Source organism: Rhinatrema bivittatum, chromosome 2, assembly GCF_901001135.1.
Source record: "Rhinatrema bivittatum chromosome 2, aRhiBiv1.1, whole genome shotgun sequence".
NCBI lineage: Eukaryota > Metazoa > Chordata > Amphibia > Gymnophiona > Rhinatrematidae > Rhinatrema > Rhinatrema bivittatum.
The window spans coordinates 313997217-314014234 of record NC_042616.1 but is presented as its reverse complement, the minus strand read 5'-3'; the positions used below and the strand labels follow the sequence as shown (position 1 = coordinate 314014234).

At 42.7% G+C, this 17018-nt stretch overlaps 1 protein-coding gene across 1 annotated transcript in view; it reads right to left on the bottom strand.

Annotated features, from left to right (window-relative positions):
• ZPBP (zona pellucida binding protein) overlaps positions 1–17018 on the bottom strand; it is a 419635-nt gene that overhangs the window by 139958 nt on the left and 262659 nt on the right. Inside the window, exon 6 of the mRNA XM_029589753.1 lies at positions 8899–8969. Coding sequence (XP_029445613.1) covers positions 8899–8969 — 71 coding nt within the window. The remainder of the gene's footprint in view (positions 1–8898; positions 8970–17018) is intronic.

The window sequence follows — 17018 nt, the reverse complement described above, 5'->3', positions numbered from 1 at the left end:
TTCTTAGACTTCTGGCATTAGCATACAAACATTTCAAAGTTTGTTTTTTGTTTGTATTTTCATTCTGCTTTTTAATTTTTTTTAATTGATAGTGATAAGTTAGAATTTTTTAGCTCAGGTGAGTTTTTAGTTACAGGCACTTGGACTACTTTTCTAATTATTGGAACCTCACTGTTGGGATGCCCTAATTCTAATGCATCATTAGTATCCTTTAAAGATACCTCTCTCCGAACCATGCGCTGCTGAGCGACTGTCGGCTTTCCTCTTTGTTCTAGTTTAAAAGCTGCTCTATCTCCTTTTTAAAGGTTAGCACCAGCAGTCTGGTTCCACCCTGGTTAAGGTGCAGCCCCTCCCTTTGGAAGAGACTCCCCCTTCCCCAAAAGGTTCCCCAGTTCCTAACAAAACTGAATCCCTCTTCCTTGCACCATCGTCTCATCCACGCATTGAGACTCCGGAGCTCTGCCTGCCTCTGGTGACCTGCGCGTGGAACAGGGAGCATTTCAGAGAATGCTACCCTGGAGGTTCTGGATTTAAGCTTTCTACCTAAGAGCCTAAATTTGGCTTCCAGAACCTCCCTCCCACATTTTCCTATGTCGTTGGTGACCACATGTACCACGACAGCCTGCTCTTCCCCAGCACTGTCTAAAATCCTATCTAGTTGATACGTGAGGTCCGCCACCTTTGCACCAGGTAGGCATGTTACCAGGCGATCCTCACGCCCACCAGCCACCCAGCTATTTACATTCCTAATAATCGAATCACCAACTATAACGGCCGACCTAACCCTTCCCTCCTGGGCAGTAGGCCTTGGGGAGATATCCTCAGTGCGAAAGGATAATGCATCACCTGGAGAGCAGGTCCTTGCTACAGGATCTTTTCTTGCTACACCTGGTTGGTGCTCTCCCATCATGAGACCTTCTTCCTCCAAGGCAGCACCAGGGCTGCCAGTCTGAAGTTGGGACTTGACTACTATGTCCCTGAAGGTCTCATCTATATACCTCTCTGTCTGCCTCAGCTCCTCCAGGTCTGCCACTCTAGCCTCCAGAGATCGGACTTGTTCTCTGAGAGCCAGGAGCTCTTTGCATCGCATGCACATGTACAACTTCCCACCGGTGAGTAAAAAATCATACATGTGACACTCGATGCAAAAGACAGGGAAGCCCCCCTCTCGCTGCTGGACTGCTGCCTTCATCTCAGTTTTGATCAGTTCCTAGTTAAGTTTTAGGTTGCTATGGGAGTAGGAATGTGTCTAACTTCCTTTAAATGTATTAGTGAATTCACTATGGGGTAGATTTTCAAACCGCGCAATTTGGCCTACTTTTGCTGGCGCATCAGGCGCAAGCAAAAGTATGCTGGATTTTAGTAGATACGCGCGGAGCCGCGCGTATCCGCTAAAATCCGGGATCGGCGCGCGCAAGGCTATGGATTCTGTATAGCCGGCGCGCGCCGAGCCGCGCAGCCTACCTCCATTCCCTCCGAGGCCGCTCCGAAATCGGAGCAGCCTCGGAGGGAACTTTCTTTTGCCCTCCCCTCATCTTCCCCTCCCTTCCCCTACCTAACCCACCCGCCCGGCCCTGTCTAAACCCCATCCTTACCTTTGTCGGGGGATTTACGCCTCCCTCCGGGAGGCGTAAATCCCCGCGCACCAGCGGGCCGCTAGCGCGCCGGGACGTGACCTGGGGGCGGGTACGGAGGGCGCGGCCACGCCCCGGACCGCCCTGGGCCGTAACCATGCCCCCGGACCCGCCCCCAAAACGCTGCCGACACGCCCCCTAAACGCCGCGACGACCGGGCCCGCCCCCGACACGCCCCCCTCGGAGAACCCCGGGACTTACGCGAGTCCCGGGGTGTGCGCGCGCCAGTGAGCCTATGTAAAATAGGCTCACCGGCGCGCAGGGCTCTGCTCGCCTAAATCCGCCCGGATTTGGGCGGATTTAGGCGAGCAGGGCTCTTAAAATCCGCCCCTATGTGTCTGGTAGTGGCCTACCGGGGTCTGATCGAATTCTCAATAAAGTTTTTGTTGATGTTTTGTTTTGTTTTTTTGTGAAAGTGGCACCCGCCTATAAATTAAGGGATGAGCTAGGGGTGGGTGGGCAAGGGTTGGGAAATACAAACAGTCTAACTTCAGTTAGTCAGCCTGAGTGACTCACTGCTCCCTTGATTAACAAATGTTGGTCCCTATTCAAACCCAATCACACTACCTCAACACCATTCCACGGTGAGAAATTGAGCTGAACTATTCAACTTTTTTACTTTGGTATACACTGCTCCTAGCTTATTTCTAGCTTCTGGCTACTTTTTGGGTTGGGTTTTTTTTTTTTTGTGGTTTTTTTTTTTCAATACAAGCACTCAGTTAGTATTAAAACAAACACTCAACTCTTTAAAAGTCTGGAGAACACTCAGTTCTGCAGACTTTTAAAAATAAACATACTACCTACTGCTACCTTATTGACTGACTAAAAATACAAACAGTCTAACTTGTTTATTCACTGCCTACCTACTGCTACTTTATTGACTGACTAAAAATACAAACAGTCTAACTTGTTTATTCACTGCCTACCTACTGCTACCTTATTGACTGACTATTTAAAAATGCAAACAGTCTAACTTGTTTATTCACTGCCTTTCTGACTATTAAAGGCACAAACACACTAAATAATATTCCCAAATAGTTAACTTTGCCCCAATACTTTTAAAAAAGACAATGTCCCAAGCAAAAACTTACTGATTCCTTTCAGCCACCAGCAAGGTGATCCTCTCCTCTCAGTGTTCCCACTGGAATGTGGGTTACTGAGCTCTTTTCTTCTAATTTATAATGTGCTTCTAAGGTAAATTAGTGCAAAACAATCCCTTAGGAGATGTACACTTCAATTTGATTTCCTGACTGACTCTTCAGTTAGATTTTCCTGAGTGACTCCCTGCTGTGCTGATTAACAAACAATAGTACCTATTCACATCAAACACACAACCTTCACACTTAGTTAGTCAGCCTGAGTGACTCACTGCTCCCTTGATTAACAAATGTTGGTCCCTATTCAAACCCAATCACACTACCTCAACACCATTCCACGGTGAGAAATTGAGCTGAACTATTCAACTTTTTTACTTTGGTATACACTGCTCATAGCTTATTTCTAGCTTCTGGCTACTTTTTGGGTTGGTTTTTTTGTGTGTATTTTTTTTTTCAATACAAGCACTCAGTTAGTATTAAATACAAACACTCAACTCTTTAAAAGTCTGGAGAACACTCAGTTCTGCAGACTTCACATCTCCTGCTGCATTTCACAATCTTAGCCTCCCCATATCCATACCCATGTAACACCACTCATTTCTTTGGAAACCATTTAGCAAACATTTCCATTAATTGTGCCTCCATAATGACCTGTAATTACTCAGAATGTTACCAGAAGTCCCTGTAGGCAAGGGGCTTATGATATTCCTCTCATTCTACCATTAGTTTTATTAGCATGCAAAATGGAAGATCCAAATAAGACTGAGACATACTGGTCCAATTACACATACACTCATCAAGGTTTACTTGATTGTAATTCTTCCCTTTGGGTCCCAGTAGCACCCATATTCATGGCTCACATGTTCACCCTTAAGCACCACCAGCGTAGTAAGCATGCCACCCTAGAGGAGGCAGTCACATGGGATCCTTTAACCTTGGGTGAAAGAGATAGCCTTATTGCTGCTTCAGTATTTATATTTGGCACTGACCATAGTACAGCCAGATTGGCCACGAGTATTCTGCGCCTACAAGCTATTGTGGAAATCTTTAAGAACATTACTGTAGAAACCCACAGACACAATACCCTTCAATTAAGGGAGATAAGAGAAACCTTACAAGACCATAGATTAGCCCTGGATTTACTTTTTAATGGCACAAGGTCTTTGCCACTCTCTCCAAACCACTTATGGCCATCAGTGTTGTGTGGAAATTACTGATCATACCTCAATAATTCTTAACCAGTCTAATCATTTAGAAGAAAACTATAATCTACCCTCCGATTGGTTAGCTGAACCAGAATGGCAAAAGCATTTCCTATCTTTATGGAATAGATTAAAGGGTGGGTAACAAAAGTAATCATGTATTCCATTATAGGATTTGCTTGTTGTATTTCAGTTCCATTTGTCATTAGGTGATTAAAGGTAATATTGCAAAAAATTGTAGTTCATCTTGTGCCTGTCACTATATATGAGGTTACAATCACCCCAGTTCAGGCTATTGACCAAACTTATGAAAGCAGTCACAAAGCCCCCATCCAGTTTTAAGTGCTCATAGCCCGTAATATCATGTATGTGTAGCCCTAGCTAAGCAGCAAGACTTTATAGAAGGAAATTAGATAGGATAAGGGGTGACTGTGCTTTGGGAGGCATAAACTAATTTTAGTCTTAGCTTAATTGGGATTCCTCCTGACTTCTATCATTATTCTAACATGATTTGACTTGGTCCCCTGTCCTGACCACGACTATTGGCTCCTTCTTGCCAAAGCAAGCACTTTGTATTCGCTCAGCCTATGCCTCACTGAGATGTAAATCTAGGCCTCAGATATGCTGGAAGTTTGTGCCCTTGGTCATTGTTGTAAGGGTCTCAAAAGAGGGAAAGGAAGAACGAGGGCTGCAAACTCGATTTGACCTGCTTCAGTATGCAGAGCGATTTCAGAGCGGCCATGGAGGGAACGGAGGCAGGCTGCGCGGCTCGGCGCGTGCCGGCTGCACAAAATCGGCAGCCTTGCGCGCGCCGATCCTGGATTTTAGCAGATACGCGCGGCTACGTGCGTATCTACTAAAATCCAGCGTACCTTTGTTTGCGACTGGTGCGCCAACAAAAGTACGCGAACAAAAGTACGCGAACGCGCATTTTTTGTAAATCTACCCCTGTGTTTTTTAGACCTACAAACATCACAACAAAAGAGCACCAGGTTTGTACTTTTTTACTTATACTCTTTTTTTCTTAAAGCTGCTGTCTGCAGTAAATCCCCATTCACAATATTCCAGCCAGCTACAAGAACTGGAAGTTTGAGTATAATGTCAAGCAAACTGACATGATGAGGCCCCTGCAGTTATAAGTCATATTCAAGTCATGTCATGTTACAAACAAGTATTTATTCAGTGAGAAAAAAGGAAGGAACTGGCTTATACAATGCAGGATATTTAGGAACTCAAGCTTTATTTATACTACTCACTTTTAGGTACAAGGCTATACCATCCCATAATCCAGGACTGGGTACACAGTAAAAGGTCGATGGTAAAAGCCCTACGAGCACCAAAACCTGGAGATACACCCATGTTTTGAGCCGGAGTACTGCGTGGATTTTAAAAAGTGTGCAAGTATCTCCCAGTACACGCATGCAAGTTATCACCCAATATGTGCACAAATCAAAAATTTAAAAAGAGGTGGAGTATGGTCTGGGTAGGACATGGGCGATTCAAGAAGTTACCTTGAAATGTGCAAGCCAGGGTCCCCTACCACATAACTTTACTTCTGCTATAGACTGCATTAAGTATTAAAATATTAAAGCTAGGTGAGTCAGTAGGGTTTTAAGGGTCGTGGGGGGGGGGGGGGTAGTAAATCCGATTCGTTAACTGGGCAAAATGGGAGCGAAATGGCAAAAAGGGCTATTGTGTTGGCATGCATTGTTTTTAAAATCCCCCCACTTACGTGGTAGAGCTGGCATTTGCATGCACATGCACGTGTCCATATAAAATTGTGTGCACATGTATGCGTATGCAGCCGATGTTATAATATGTCCACATATATACGTATATGTTATAAAATGGTGGCGTCCACTGGCACGAGCCAGCATATGCGCATACATGTATGGGTGTGGGGCCTGTTGAAAGTTACCGTTCCTGGGGGTAATTTTAAAAAGGATTTATACATATACAACTGGATTTTACAATCGAAAATTCACTTTACCAGTGTAAGTGTGCTTTTGAAAATTGCTACAATATATGTCATTGAATTGACCATAGGTATATGGCTTTCTAAAATTGCTAGAATTGTATGTTATATTAACAGTGTAAATCCTTTTAAAATTACTTCCTTAGGGGTTAATTTTAAAAAGAGTTGCTTACGTTAAAAGGCCCATATACATAAGTATATGGGCCAAGCATGAGCAACTATAAACATGAGCATGCAAAACAGAATGCACAATAAAAAGGGGTGAATTAGGAGCAGTGTAGAGGCATTCCAGGGCAGAGCTAACATTTACGTATGTAAATCCCAATTTTAAATCTGGCGAATGCAGCACGCATCCGGCTGCTACCTGCACATATTTAATTCTGCTCTTGTTCAGGGTAATTCTAAAAAAAACTTGTTATAGGCAACATTCTCTCAACCTAGCTTGTTAGCTAGGTTGAGAGAACGTTGCCCAAATCTTTCTTGGAGTGAGTGTCCTCACTCCGACGGTCAGCAAATCTTCACTAGAGACCACTGTTCTTTCCGTAGGTCTCATGTTGAATGTGAAAGTGGCCCACAACCCCCTACGCTCATACCTAATCCCCACCTCGAGTTACTAGGTGGCCCTCCCATAGGGATACAAATACCTGTCTAGGGCATAGGCATTATAGGAAGTCTCTCTCTCTCTCTCTCTCTCAACGGGCTGTCTGGGAATATCGTGGACCGCAATACTCCTGGCTGGACACTTTCATGTACTGCGATGATTCCTTGGTTGTTTTATCGCGGTGCACGATGTTGTCGCGATTTGCGACTCCAGGTCCGCGAATGGCGAAAACATCGCGTGCGGCGATGTTTCCCCACTGCACGAACAATGCCTTATTTGCATAGGACATGCCCCCTCATGCGTTACCACTGCGATATTGGAAAATGAGGCCCATAGTGAGGTTCAAAAGAGGATTTCCTTATTTCTTTGATATTGAGCTGTAATGTGCAACCTTCGGTATTTTCAAACAAGCAAAGCACACTAGAAAGGCCACAAATATATGATTATAAAGGGAGCAATTTTCATGAGGTTCTTCTGTGGTTAAATAGGTTGTGAGAATATGTTGCGCTGGGACCATCCCCACAAAGTACATGGGGAGAGGTTATTTTTAATTTCCTGATGCAGAGTTTGCACCTGCAAATTCTGTGGTTACTTATTTACCCACAATCATCACCCATCAAGAAATTTTCAAAGGGAAACTCATCAAGGAAATTCTCTTTGAAAATGAGTTTGCAGGCAGCATGAACATAGTGAAAATTGCCACCAAAAAGGAAAAGCTTTAACAAATAATGCCACTCACTTGCAGATATGTTGGGCATATCCACTCTTGGCTACAGCAGGAGACAAACATTTAGCTATAACTAGTTTGCATTCAATTTTCTCAAAAGAATACATAGGGTTCCTTTGGCTGCTGTAACCAAAAATGGCGCCAAAGCCGGGAGATACATTGAAATTGTCGGTTCAGTGTGCTGCCACAGTCAAAAAAGCAAGCAGAATGTTGGGAATTATTAGAAAGGGAATGGTGAATAAAACGGAAAATGTCATAATGCCTCTGTATCGTTCCATGGTGAGACCGCACCTTGAATACTATGTACAATTCTGGTCGCCGCATCTCAAAAAAGATATAATTGCGATGGAGAAGGTACAGAGAAGGGCAACCAAAATGATAAAAGGGGATGGAACAGCTCCCCTATGAGGAAAGACTAAAGAGGTTAGGTCTTTTCAGCTTGGAGAAGAGACGGCTGAGGGGGGGATATGATAGAGATGTTTAAAATTATGAGAGGTCTAGAATGGGTAAATGTGAATCGGTTATTTACACTTTCGGATAGTAGAAAGACTAGGGGGCACTCCATGAAGTTAGCATGGGGCACATTTAAAACTAATTGGAGAAAGTTCTTTTTTACTCAACGCACAATTAAACTCTGGAATTTGTTGCCAGAGGATGTGGTTAGTGCAGTTAGTATAGCTGTGTTTAAAAAAGGATTGGATAAGTTCTTGGAGGAGAAGTTCATTACCTGCTATTAAGTTCACTTAGAGAATAGCAGCTGCCATTAGCAGTGGTAACATGGAATAGACTTAGTTTTTGGGTACTTGCCAGGTTCTTATGGCCTGGATTGGCCACTGTTGGAAACAGGATGCTGGGCTTGGTGGACCCTTGGTCTGACCCAGTATGGCATTTTCTTATGTTCTTATGAGGATTGGACAAGCTCCTGAAGGAAAAGTCCATAAGCAGTTATTAGCCAGGTTGACTTGGAAAAGCCAGCACTTAACCTTGGGAGTGAGATACAAGAAATAAATCAACTATTGGGGATCTACCAGGTAGTACTATGTCCTGGATTGGCCACTGTCAGAGAATGCTGGGCTCAATGGACCTTGGTCTGACTCTGCATGGCATCTTCATCTGTTCTTTTTTGTCCTCTGTAGGTCCAAATATTTTAGGATTATATTAACTCAATGATAGAATGCAAACATTTTCCATAAGAATCTTTATCAAGGTAAACTAATATTAATGAATCACATTGTGAACCATTCATTTTGTTGCTTTTAGAGCAGGATACATTCTGAATTAGTTGAATGTGCACATTTTTCGGAGGGAGGAGGGATTCATTTAAGGAACATCAATGTAATATATCTTTTATAAACATCTCTTCTACAAGTCTACAAAATGATGTGCTTCTGAAAGTCAAAGGACACTGCAATTTTGTTTTCAAACTCATTCAGTCTTTGGTTTATTTACCCAGTTGCCAATTTGAAATTCAGTATGAATTGAGAATGTTTCTGGCACAGATATTATTCTTGTCTCTTGGGAAATGGTCTGAAACCTATACCTCATTTCATACACACCAGGAATATCCACTTTTCATTTTCTGGCAACATATTCATTACAAGATTATAGTAATAACCTGTCTTCAATTTATCTTTTTATATAATTTTATAGCAGGTGCAGTACCTTGTTTAGCCTGTCCTCTGCTGCACAACTCTCTGCACATATCACATCTTCTGGCGTATCTACAGCAAAGACTGAACCAAAAAAAATAGTTTCAATTATTCTTATATTAAAATAATACATAACTATGTTGATTCATTACCTTATGATTTTAGTGATATTACTTTGTCAATTTCAACCAACATATAAAAGCTCCATAATGTAACTTATTTTATTTTGAAATATAGCAGTCTATCAGGGTAATTTTCGAAGGAAAATATACATGTAAATTTAGCATACTATAATAGCAATGTTCAAAAGCCCATTTATCCACATTAAGACAGTAACTTTCAAACGGGTGCACGGGCGCACATATGTATCCTGAATCGCAGTAATGTTATAATATATATGCACATATGCAAGTATGATATAATATAGCCTAGACACGTGTATATGTGCGCCTAATTTTAAGTTTGTGCACGCCCAGCAGCGTAAGTTGGGTTTGAGCTGCTTGAGGGAATTTTATAACAGACAGGCATTCCATACCATAACCAGTTTCAACTGTTCGCCCACCAGTTTGCCCAGTGTTCTCCTAAATCCTCCCAACCCGCCTGGTTCATTAGTCAACACTCCCCCCAGCTACTCCAGACCCTTCAAACCCCTCACAGATGCATGTTTTTTTTTTTTATTTTATTTACACCTCCTCCATATAAAGAATAAGTCTCCATTCAAATTAAAGTTTCTAATCGGACAACCCTTAGCATCTAGGGGGCACTCCATGAAGTTAGCGTGTGGCACATTTAAAACTAATCAGAGAAAGTTCTTTTTCACTCAAGCACAATTAAACTCTGGAATTTGTTGCCAGAGGATGTGGTTAGTGCAGTTAGTATAGCTGTGTTTAAAAAAGAATTGGATAAGTTCTTGGAGGAGAAGCCCATTACCTGCTATTAATTGAGTTGACTTAGAAAATAGCCACTGCTATTACTAGCAACGGTAACATGGAATAGACTTAGTTTTTGGGCACTTGCCAGGTTCTTATGGCCTGGATTGGCCACTGTTGGAAACAGGATGCTGGGCTTGATGGACCCTTGGTCTGACCCAGTATTTCATGTTCTTATGTTCTTATCTAATCCATTTTCTTAGCCAGTATAGTGACACCCATACTTTGAATCCCTGCTCCTTTTTCTCTTGGAGCTTTTCCCCTGCCGAGCGAAACTACGGGCTAGGAGACAAGGAGCTACTAGCAATCAAATTGGCGTTTGAAGAATGGCGCCCATGGCTCGAGGGTGCTCAATATCAGATAACGGTTTTTACCGACCATAAAAACCTTGAATACTTACATCATGCCCAACTTTTCATCAATTTTCAAAGGGAAAGTACATGCTTTGCCTTTGAAATGTATCCCTCCAAAACAACCCACACAGAATTATATCTAGTAATTTGGGTACAGAATTTCTTTGGGAAAATTAATGCACATACTTATGAACTTGCAAATGTATGCACATAAGTGCAAACCCTTCCTCAACCCCCATCTCTCAAAATGCCTCTACTCACTGCAGGGAAACTTACACACATAGAGGCTATACGCACATAAGTTTACCCACATATCAAGTGGGCAATATTGTAACAGGCCATTTTTGTGGCTAAAGTCCCCCAATCTCAAAATTAACCCTCCTAAACAAGTGTCAACTACTTCCTTTACTTCATACCACCTGCCTCTTATTATAAAAAAAAAAAAAAAAAGACTAATTAGGTGCATAACCAAGATGGCTGACTGAAGGATTGTCTTTCCCGGACGCTCTGCTCTGATTTCGGATTTCCCCTTGTTTTTCTCTGATTTTGAAAATGCCTCATAAAAGTAAAGGTAGGGTGAGAGTGTTCCCATCCGTATCCACCCTACCTTCAGACCAGAAGTTAAATTGGGACTACGCGACTTCTACAATATGGGCTTTACCTCCCGCTGGCGGAGCAGTTGGAGGAGAACCTCTTTCGCCGGGAGAAATATCCTTGAGCCCGCCTTACCCGCGACAACTGCTATTGGCTTCCTCCTCGGGAATTCCCGGAGCTGCTGGAGACTTCGGAGGTAACTCTGATAATGTCATCCAGTCGGATGGAGCTCGGGGAGTGAGTTCCGGGTTGGCGGTGACTTCGACCCCGATAAGGCTGGGAGAGACCGCCGGGAGAGAACAGAAAGGAAGCCAGAAGGAATCTATTGGAGGCGGCCGAGAGGATTGATTCCACTACAGGAGCCAGCGGGGTGAGTCAAACCGACTATAGGATTGAAAAACCAGCAGTTGTAACATTAGATTCCTTGTGGGATCTTATGGTAAGGATGGATATCAAATTACATGATCAAACTTTGAAATTACAAGGGGTTTCTTCAAAACTTGATATCATGGCACACAACCACCAACAAATATTGCAAGATCAAGGAACTGTCCTCCAAAGATTAGAAGAGGAGGTTAAAGAATTAAAGGATATTTCGGCAGCCTTCTCTAGGGAAAGGCTGTCGAAACGATAAGAAAATTGGAGTTTCTTGAAAACTCTTTTAGACACTTAAACCTCCGTATATTAAATTTTCCTTTGATTAAGGATGAGCCAAGGCTTTTGACTTTAAAGAAATTTCTTGGGGATTTTTAAAAAATCCCTCAGGAGAAAATTCCAGCGATAAAAAAGAGTATACATTTATCACAACGGCAAAGCACTCCTAGAGCTAATGTATTGGAGAATATAGAAAATTTGACGCAGTACTTGGAAGAATCAGGAATGGAGGTCACAGGAAGAGAGACACTTCTAGTGACATTATTTTCAGAAGAAGATTTGAATTTGATAATGCGTTTCTATTATAAAAATTTAAGGGTACCTTATTGTGGTGACTTGGTAAAAAATTTTCAGGATCTTGCCAAGCCTACCCAACTTAGACGTAAAGCTTTTCTTCAGATGAAACCCAAAGTATTATCTTTGGGTGTGAGTTTCATTGTAAAATACCCTTGTAAATGTGTGGTGGGTTTGCGTGGGTCTACATATATTTTCTTCGATATACCACAACTGAGGGATTTCTTAAATGCAAGACAAACAACCACTGCCATTACTTTAAATGTGGGTTAATTAAATGAGAAGTAACCTTCGGCAGCTCATTATAAATTTGATTTGAATTTCTTATAAGAATTATTCCTCAATGTTTCATTATGCGCCCCCCCCCCCCCCCCCCCCCCCCAATTTTCCTCTATAATGATATAGTGCATAAGATCAATAATGAGATAAGTTTCTTTTTGGCTGAGAAAGTTGAATTTTCTCTTATTTCTATATTATTGCACTTACATTTCTTATGACAAAGAATATATTTGTTATAAATGTTGAAAACAAAAATGACTGTCATGAGGACTGATGTACTCTGCTTCTCCACTCCCTCCTTGACCTGATAAAAAAAATTACATTTCTCCAGGATCTAATGCTTCCTTCCTTCCTCCCTCTGGACTGGACTCTGTAAAAAAAAAAAACATTAAAGGAATCCAAGTGTCTAATGTCTCTCTTCTTCCCTCCTTCCTCAGACCTATAAAATCAATAAAGCTCTCTGGGACTCAATGCCCCCTTCCTCCCTCCCTTCTTACATTGTGTTCCCAAAAAAGGAGTTTGTCAGCTGGGGAATCCCCCCTCCCTCTGTGCTCTCCATATAAGGAAACATCAGTGCTCACTTTGAAGCTCTTGTCCAGGGTATCAAATAAAAATTTCAAATTAAAATTTATTGAAGCTTTTGTTGCCTATTATGACATCAACATGGTTTGATTTATCTTATTCTACTAGTAAGAGGGTGTAATTTAATAGTCACGGTGGTTAGGAAGGATAGAGTACATTTGGGGAAATGGGTTTAATAATGATTTATTAGGACAGAACAATTTGAAGAAATAATGTTCAGATATGAGCAATGGAGTGAGATATCAATTTTAGGCCTAGTTTTATTTGTCTATGTGCTTTATTTTATTTTATGTATGTTTTTAAGTCCATTTTATTGTAAACCACATGAGATGTATTGGAGGTACTGAGAAGTATTTGTTGTACTGTGAACCAACTTGATATCTTATGAGGAAGGTCGGTATACAAAAATGACCAATAAATAAATAAGTAAATAAATAAATAAATACTTCTTTCATGGCAGCGGAAAGCATATTTTTTCCTCAAATGCAGTAGTAAAACTTGCTGGTGGAAGATTTTCTACAAAGTTAAAGGTCAGAAATTGCTCTCTCAGGTATAGACCATTTTTTCTTCAGGGAACCTCTTGTTTAATCTCAAAGCTGGAAAGTTCATAGTTGCTCATACATAACTATGAAAAATGGTCTGTGGACAGTTTGAGCACCAATTTCTTTGACCTCAGAATATTTCTGCTCAGCCAATCTGCCTGAGAATTTTGCTTCCCTGCTACATGAACAGCCAATGGATCATGGAGGTTCTGCTCTGCTCAGAAGAGAATCTTGGCACTGTATAGTGTCATATTAGCACTACAATAGGGCCTGCTTATTCAGCTACATCAAGCTCATATAACTGTCTGACTTTAGATAGATATCCCTCTGAAGAACTTGAGGCTGAATGCTCACTAATGCCTTGTACACAGGTCCTTGGATTGAGACCAGAGACTTTGGATTGATAACTCTCATAGAGTGGCATCCAACTTTGCTTGCTTGAATCTTTTGCCTGTGAGGCAGCCAACTCACAAGGAATCCAGGCTAAAGAAGTATTGGGTTCTACAAAGAAAAACCATAGAAATGACTGAGACACAAAACCATTATGCGTTGAAGGGGCGCCTAAGGCAGGGGAGTAATGCGAGTGCAAGCAGAAGCATACTCCGCATCACAGAAAACGTTACAACAGGGTTTCCTATCAATAACCCTGACAATGAAGTAGTCCTAGAATCTCCTGCACACAGGAAAAAGCCTAGAGAGGTAAACAAGAGAAGAATTCTTGGACGAAGACCACACAGTTTTTTCCTTCGGTGTTAGAAGACAACCAAATCCAAACTTGGGCCCGAGAACTCCCCAGAAAGAAACTGCGGTTCACTGACATCTATTTATTTATTTATTTATTTATTTTTAATTTTTATATACCGAAGTTCTAGTAGGGACTACAAATCACTCCGGTTTACATAAAACGAAGAACTGCTCAACAGATAGCGGAGCTTTACATGGAACCGTATAACATATGGAACAGTATAACTGGTTGACAATTTAACATAGTGCTAAATAAAGTGATAATATTTTAACTGGTAATAAATAAAGAAATATAATATTTTATATAAGAAGTATAACTATTTAATGTAGCAATAAATATAAATATAAGCAATGCCTAATATATATATGAAATAAAGTGAATTTTTGAGCTCAAAGATAATTGTCCAGTTGCAGATTCTTAAAAGTAGTACTTTATACAGTGTCCATAGTTAAGGGATGGAAGTCTGTCAGTCATAGTAAGATTAAGCGTCTGGGAAAGCTTGTTGGAAGAGAAAAGTTTTTAGTCTTTTTTTGAATTCTTGATAACTGGAGGATCTGAAGGATCCTCCAGTTATCTGAAGGATAAAATGTCTCTGCACAAGTGTACCCATGTCTGACTGATAGGCACAATGGGCAGAAAAGCCCAAGCAAGGCTTGGAGAATAATCAGCAACTACGGCAGGGCCTGAGACAGACCCTACGTGGCGAAGCACCAGACCTAGCTGATCAGCATCAAGAGTTTCAGGGGATGAATGCAACCCCTGAATCAGATAGCTAGCCCAACCCCCAAGCAAGGAGAAAAGTTAGGTCTGAAGCTCACCCACACTGCACCCTATCAAAGGCAGGGCAATCTAACCTATCTACAAGATTGGTCAGGTGAGCAGGAAGGCATTTTGGGCAACCTAGTGAAGCGAGAAAGCTAAAGGCAGTATTGGCCAGAGCCTGGCAAAAATATAGGGAAAATGTGGTGTATCTTTCCCTGCAGGTATACACTAAGATATACCACAAGTGCCTTGGCTTTTTCTCCTTTCCCCCCAACATTCCAACTGGAAGTCAGAGGGAGTGATAACACAAGGAGGCAAACCAGAGGACTGCCGGGGTAAGCACAAGTCCCTAGGTGATATATCCCAACCCCAAGTGAATAACTCACTGCCGATTCCAGTAGGGAATTACCCACCAAGATAGAGCCTTCGGTCTGCTTGTGGAACAGCTGAAACAGAGCGAATTCCCCCGGGAATAAATCCAGAAATACTCCACTAAGAGACAGGAAGCTGGGGCACTGCAAGCGTAATCCATGTCAAACAGGATTTCTTCACTGGCCCGGAAACCCTAAGAGTACCAGGGCAGGACCAGGGCAGATCCAGGATAATCTCAGAACAGACTGCAAAGCACCAGGCTTAGGTATTAATACCCCAGCCATGAATGCAAATACTTCCCCCAAGGAAGCACGGGATCCAGTAATGGAACAATTGTTATATGAATCAGGAGTCCCCTATCCTCAGACAGGGTTATCTCTGCTATGGGGAGATATAGCTTGGAAACTACTGCAACCAAGAGCAGCACCTCTGTTGTGAGGTCCCTCATTCCCAACTCCCTCAGCCATGGATATGGTGATAGGTTGAAAGTCATACTCACCAATTAGATGGACTAGAACCCCCCTCACTGAGGTAGGGTCCTGCAGGCGAGAATGACTGGCCATAGTAGCTCATTGAGCTCATCAGGTATCAAAGGTGACTCCTGAATGAGAGAAACCCTTAAGGTTCACGTGGGAGGTACTCTGGAAAGGCTCCCTCATGAAATAGACCTGTTGTGCCATAGAATGACCTAAAGAAAGTGCTACCACTCGCCCGGCTCTCGGAGCTTGCGAGGAACTGAGAGCAACTGCCAGTCAGAAGCGGTGACATCACTTCCCCGGGCATCAGAGAACGAGGGACACCCCTTGTGGGGTTGGACAATCGGGCATCCAGAGGGAAACCCCTACGGGTTGCCCTTGAACCTATTTGAATCTCCACTTTTTGAAGGGAGAGGAGTAATGGGAATCAGGGCCTCCCGATCCCAAAAAAAAGTTCAACTCTCCAGTTGAGAATTGAGTTACAATCACTGATCTCTGAGGTTCAGAAGAATCAATCCACCACTGGCAGCTACCCTCAGATGGAGTAGGTCACAGTAATCAATGGAGGAGCCCCAACAAAAATGGTCAGATGACCGCCGCTGCTGTCCCCTGGCCCTAGCCTATAAAGAAAATGCACCAATTCAAAGAATCGAAGCTCCGGTTAAGCATTAAATCTCCAGGGATGGAGCCCCAGCGGCTTCACCACAAAGGGGATTTGTGACATGGAAAGGGTCGAAAGACATATTCCTCTTCTGAGGCAGGAGAAGACTCCCAACACTACCCTCCTTGTGTCTACTCCCCTTAGGGTTCGACCAGGAATGCAGTCCTAGATCTCTCCTGTGGCTGTGGCGCACAACCTGTTGTACTTGCCACAAGGGAAACACACACATCCATACAGTAGACGGCAACTAGAGAATAGAGCCCTCCACTGTAAAAGCACACTGACCAATACTCATACAGTGGTATCCCAACCTATGGATGGTGGCACAACAATGATCCCCACTCACTGTGCTTGTGGTTAGAATCCCACGCACAGCAAGGATTGAGTACCACTTGCTAGAGTCAGTGGCTGCATGCTGCCAAAAGGCAAATCACAGAGTGTGTGATGATGACTTCCTCACCAGTGCTCCCCAGTAATTTGTAGTGCAGAACTATTGAGGAGGCTGAGACCTTGACACGACGATGACAGAACCCTGGCATGGCTGAGAACTGTGCAGACAGGGAGAATGCCGCCTGCCATCGCCCAAGGCGCTTGGAGTAGATGCCTTGCTGTACCCGACCTTACATGCTGCACTCCACTGTCACAGTAATTTCTAGTGGAGTACATAGGAATAGTGTGATGATGGCATCCCCAGTACCACTGGGGCTCTGAGTATTGCATAGTGGTGGGTGGCGTTTTATGGCGTCACCCCCTCCAGTACCTGATAACGCTTCAAAAGGCTGGACAAAGCCCTTGAACTGCATCGGGAATGGTTCACCGCTGTTTTCTTCATGGAACTACAGCAGTGAAATCCATGGCGACTGACAGTGCCCATGGTTCTCTTCGGTCGT